This window comes from Lichtheimia ornata (assembly GCF_029851405.1).
Source record: "Lichtheimia ornata isolate CBS 291.66 chromosome Unknown scaffold00239, whole genome shotgun sequence".
Classification (NCBI taxonomy): Eukaryota; Fungi; Mucoromycota; class Mucoromycetes; order Mucorales; family Lichtheimiaceae; genus Lichtheimia; species Lichtheimia ornata.
Window position 1 is genome coordinate 1 of NW_026695558.1, and position 5,649 is coordinate 5,649.

General features: G+C 44.2%; 3 protein-coding genes across 3 annotated transcripts; all 3 read right to left on the reverse strand.

The window, feature by feature from the left end:
* Positions 1 to 510: 510 nt before the first annotated feature.
* On the reverse strand, positions 511 to 806 carry O0I10_013096 (uncharacterized protein; the record flags this gene model as incomplete). Its single annotated transcript, XM_058492939.1, has 2 exons — positions 511 to 716; positions 758 to 806. 2 exons carry the CDS (start codon positions 804 to 806, stop codon positions 511 to 513), a joined length of 255 nt encoding a protein of 84 aa, XP_058336293.1.
* Positions 807 to 937: 131 nt separating this feature from the next.
* On the reverse strand, positions 938 to 1,810 carry O0I10_013097 (uncharacterized protein; the record flags this gene model as incomplete). Its single annotated transcript, XM_058492940.1, has 3 exons — positions 938 to 1,503; positions 1,565 to 1,624; positions 1,687 to 1,810. 3 exons carry the CDS (start codon positions 1,808 to 1,810, stop codon positions 938 to 940), a joined length of 750 nt encoding a protein of 249 aa, XP_058336294.1.
* Positions 1,811 to 3,697: 1,887 nt separating this feature from the next.
* On the reverse strand, positions 3,698 to 3,970 carry O0I10_013098 (uncharacterized protein; the record flags this gene model as incomplete). The annotated part of the gene is made up of 1 exon (XM_058492941.1): positions 3,698 to 3,970. The coding sequence occupies one exon, from the start codon at positions 3,968 to 3,970 to the stop codon at positions 3,698 to 3,700; it is 273 nt and encodes a 90-aa protein (XP_058336295.1).
* Between the last annotated feature and the right edge of the window lie 1,679 nt (positions 3,971 to 5,649).

Consider the following 5,649-nt stretch of genomic DNA (forward strand, 5'->3'; position numbering starts at 1 on the left):
CTCATGAATGCGTAACAAATATATAAATGATAAGGTGGCAAATTAGCTTCCATGGAAACCCATGTACTGACAAGGATGGCCACGCGAAGGCTTTGCCGTCACCCTCTCCCCTACGGTGCACTAAGCCGGATAACGGGGGCTGCCATTGTAAACAACAGCATCTTCTATAGGTGCTGCTCGAGCCAACATGTTCGGTCTGATAAAAGGATAGCATCCCACGCCCACAGAGGCCGACCCATAAGAGCAAAAAGCAATACATGATCCCATATCTACCACAAGGACACTGATGAACAGTCTAACTTCCAACGGCTAAGGCTGCAATTCTCAAATGCAATTGATAGGGCCATGATAGGGCTGACCACACTGTCGCATGTAAATCATAGCTGCCAACGATGCGTTACTCAAAAGAGCAAGGCACCATCCCGTTCTACCCATAGCAAATAAACATCCGCCATATCAGTAGTTGCTGTCCTCAAGCGACCTTCTTGGGTAGGCGTCATCAGAGACACATCATGCACTGCAACAAATAAATCCGGTCTTGATGAAAAGCATACGCGAGAAGCCAAGAGAACATCCAAGGTATCCATACAAGTACTTGAGATGTGAGATCCGCAATGGCACCGATAAAACATTGCTCTGAAGATCTATCGATAAAGAGACGACTTGCAGGTAGCTGATTTCCAAAACCATGGAAACGGTATCCTTGACAACCACAACTATAAGATAGAGATCGCTTGCTTGCTTCTGAGACACCCACCCAAATTCAAATGTTGATCTTCGTCTTCCAATTCAATAGGATTCGCCATTGACAGCTGTAAGGAGAGACTTTGATGGCACCAAAGAGCACGCGAAATTATAGCTTGATGGAACGATGGGCCTATAAAACTGCATATCACTAATTTATCTTTGAGGTAATGGTAGCAATACTTAGCCGGTGTCATATGAGGATCCACGATGTTTGATGCCACCCAGTAATCAGAACACATTTCCTTGCTGTAGAGATGTCGACCCAGTGACCAATTCTGATAGCCGTTTCGCCAAGCGATACTTGATGATGAATGCCATGAGAGATGGATACACCTTGACAGCACCAAAAGGACACGTAACATTGTTGTCTGTTGCTGATGTGATACACCCATAAGATACGTGCGGTGAAGAGGGCTCTTGAAATCAATTTGCCAATAACGAGAACCACCAGAGGATCAATAAATGTTGCTGACACTAAAGATGTGGGCTCTGTTGCTCGTTGCTGCTTCTTGCTTGTAGCTGATATGATCCACCAATAACAGGCATGCGTAGCAGGATATCCATTGAAAGGGTTGTCAACAACTAGGACCACAATAAGACGAGATGGTATAGAACTTGTTGCCTTGCCGCTGCAGATGCTATAAAAGGAAGTGTCCAATAGGTGGTACAGTAACGAAAACCGTCGAACGATGTAATAAGGCAAGCTGACACTGAAGGATGCTGTAGACGTTGCTCTTTGACCCTGACATGATTCGTCTAAAAACGATGCACAGTAAACACTTTCCCGAACACATAGAACGATACTTAGCAATGATACCTGCATCCATGAATATTCCAAAGGACCAAAATACAAGTAGTTTGCTGAATAGCACACATACTATAATAAAAGAGGGGTTTGGTTGGGATTGGAGCCAAAAAAACGCGTCATACACTATTTACCAATGATAGCCATATGAATAAAACCTTGTCGACATCCAATGATAGCTGCATCCATCAAGAATCCAAAGGGAACAGACAAGTAGCTCGCTGAATGACTCACATAAAAGAGGGTGTTAGTAGGCATTGAAAAAAGAATGGACAATGATTTACCAATGACAGCTTCATGCATGAAAATTCCAAAGGACCAGAAGACAAGTAGCTTGATGAATAGCCCACATGCTAAGATAAAAGCGGAGGTTGGCAGGCGTTGTAGAACGAATGGATCAGCAATTACCAATGATATCCATATGCACGAAAACACGTTGACATCCAATGACAGCTGCACCCATAGAAATCCCAATACTCCAGAAGAAAAGTAGCTTGCTGAATAGCCCGCATACTATAATAAAAAGGGAGGTTGGTTGGGGTTGTAGCAAAAGACGGATCATCATTTACCAATGATTGCCATACGCACGAAAACATGTCGACATCCAATGACAGCTGCATTCATGATAAGCCAAAGAACCAGAAGACAAGTGGCTTGCTGAATAGACCACATACTATAATAAAAGAGGAGGTTAGCAGGCGTTGAAGAAGAGAAGGGATCACTATTTACCAATGATAGCCATACGCACGAAAACATGTCGACATCAATGACAGCTTCATCCATGAAAATCCCGAAGAACCAGAAGACAAGTAGATTACTGAATAGTCCGCACACTATAATAAAAGAGGATGTTGGTTGGGATTGGAGCCAAAAAACGGATCATCCTCTATTTACCAATGATAGCCATATGCACGAAATCCTGCTGATATCCAAATCAAGCCGATTCTTTGCAATCGTCCGCTTGTTGATAAGGCCCGCTACGGTGGCACTCGGCTCGAAAGCGATGGAACGATACTTTATGGGCATATGCAGTGAGAAGATTGAGTAATATTGATACCACCAAAGAGAGCATACTTACATGATGCCGAAGAGCCCTTACAAAGAGAGACAACATGACAATCCTTGCTGCCCAAGACCACATGCAAATCGAGAAAGCATTGTGCATCGAAGAGCCCAAACCAGATCCTAGCTGCGGAGTGACGTACATATGGCTAAAGAGCGATGTGAATGGCAATCGTTTTTCATTGGAAATCGAATGCAGCTTGACGATGAATGCCTTGAGGAGATGCATAAATGACCTTGGTAACGCCAAAGATGTTAACGCGGACTCTCATTGCTTGTTGATGACATTATCCATCCATAAGACGCGTATAATTGTAGAGATCCACCAAAGGAATTGCCGATAATCAGAACCACGAGATGATCGAAAGCTTGCTGACGCCAAAGGTATAAACCTGCTCCTTGTTGCTGACATGATCGATCGATAAGGGACCTTTGTTTCAGCAGGTTCACCAAATTGCAGGTAATGGGAAGCACCAGATGGATGATGGGATGAGGGTTGATATGGCACCAAAGATATGCATGCTGTTGTTTGTTGCTGATACAGTCCACTCACAAGAGACTTGCATTGGCGGACACTCTTCAGAGAAATCGCCCGTTGCTTGGTAACCAACCACCCGAGACGCAATAAAGGTTGACACCCCCAAAAGACAAACGCTTCCCCATGGTTGACATGATTCACCTATAAAAGATGCACCATAAACAATTGTCCCAACTCATCCAACAATACTTAGCAATTCATAGCTGTGATCTTGTAAACGTCAAAGAACCAAAAGACAAGCAGCTCTCTGCAATGGTCCCTCTAAATAATGGTAGGCGTTTCAGCAAAGGTCTCCAAAAAGCATGAGAGTCATACATACCTGAATCACGAAATCATCACCCGCAGACTCGGGAACCAAATAGGCCATCAGGATGCAAAGTAATAATCAAAGCGCACAGCCAAAGAAACGTCATAGTACTAGTACTCTCCTGTGGATCGACGCGATGAAGTGCATCAATAGAGATACCATCTTCTCTCTAAAGGCAAGGAGATCAATAGCCGTAAAACGATGGAGCCGTGCGAACAGAGGATGCATTTTTAAATCCCTAAGGCCGCAACATGAGTCGCACTGTCCCCGGGCACAACATGTAGAGCTCCACAGGAAAGTATAGTACAATGACGTCCTTGACGTGCAGCCTTGATAATAATAGCATCGCCGAAAGAGGATCTGCCACTGTATGGAGTTTGGTAAGTTCACTTGAATCCAACCAATCCCACAATGATGCACTGTACCTTGAGGTATTCCCAATACCATTCCATCGATGCTTGCAAATAACCTTGTATCCATCCGATCCAGTATGTGCTGCTTCTGTTTTCATTGTAAGGCTCGTTAATTAACAAGTCTTGATTTGTACATCCAATGCCATGCATACCATTGAGCCAATCATACAGCATTCTTGCTTTGAGGTCCGTATCTTGTTGCTGCCAGAGGTACCATCATCCAACGTATTCACGCTACAGTAAATGTAATGTAAGATAACAAGTAAAACCAACCCACACGCTTTTGTTGTCAGCATACCCAAAAGAGGCAATGTGAAGACGTCTTGAGAACTCTCATTGTGGACAACTCGGTAAGGAAGGCACACGACGCCCTGAACCATGGTGATCACAAGGAATTGCATCCAAATACACCATCCGAAGGCAATACAATAATCAACCTGCAGCGCCAAGGTATGCCACCATATGTACTATACTCTCATTGGATCCTGAAATTGGCATCATAAGAGATATCCACCTTCTCTCTGTAGGCAAGGAAATCAATAGCCGTACTTGGATGGAGGCCGTGTGCACAGCGGATGCCTTTTCAAATTGGCCTTGCCATCGCATCTTGAGTCACACTGTTTCCGGGCCAAAATTCCCCAGGAGAGCACAGTACTATACAATGACATCCTCGACGTGCTGATTGATCAAAATAGTATCGCCGAAAGAGGCTCTGCCACTGTATGGCGTTTGGTAAGTCCACTTGAATCCAACCAATCCCATCATAATGAACACTCTTACCTTGTGGTATTCTAAATAGCATCTTTGCCTCAAATAGAAACCGTATATCCATGCCATCCAGTAGGTACTGCTGCTGTTTCATTGCAAGGCTCGTTAATTAACATGTTTTGCTTTGTAGATCGAATACCACGCATACCATTGAGCCAACCATACAGCATTCTTGCTTTGAGATCCGTATCCTGTTGCTGCCAGAGGTACCATCATCCAACATGTTCACCTACCATAAACGCAATGTGAGATAACAAGTAAAACCAACCCACACGCTTTTGTTGTCAGCATACCCAAAAGAGGCAATGCAAAGACGTCTTGGGAACTCTCATTGTGGACATCTCGGTAAGGAAGGCATACGACGCCCTGAACCATGGTGATCACAAGGAATTGCAACCAAATACACCATCCGAAGGCAATACAATAATCAACCTGCAGCGCCAAGATATGCCACCATATGTACCATACTCTCGTTGGATCCTGAAATTGGCATCATAAGAGATATCCACCTTCTCTCTGTAGGCAAGGAAATCAATAGCCATACTTGGATGGAGGCCGTGTGCACAGCGGATGCCTTTTCAAATTGGCCTTGCCATCGCATCTTGAGTCACACTGTTTCCGGGCCAAAATTCCCCAGGAGAGCACAGTACTATACAATGACATCCTCGACGTGCTGATTGATCAAAATAGTATCGCCGAAAGAGGCTCTGCCACTGTATGGCGTTTGGTAAGCACACTTGAAGGGACAAATTTCATAATGGACACTTTACCTTGTGGTATTCCTCAATAGCATCATTGCCTCAAATAAAGCCGTATCTCCATGTCATCCATATTGTCTTGCTGCTGTTTCACTGTAAGTCTCGTTAATTCACAGGTTTCGCTTTGTAGATCCAATACCACGCATACCATTGAGCCAACCATACAGCATTCTTGCTTTGAGATCCGTATCCTGTTGCTGCCACAGGTACCATAATCCAACGTGTCCAAGCTACAGTAAGTGAAGTGTAAG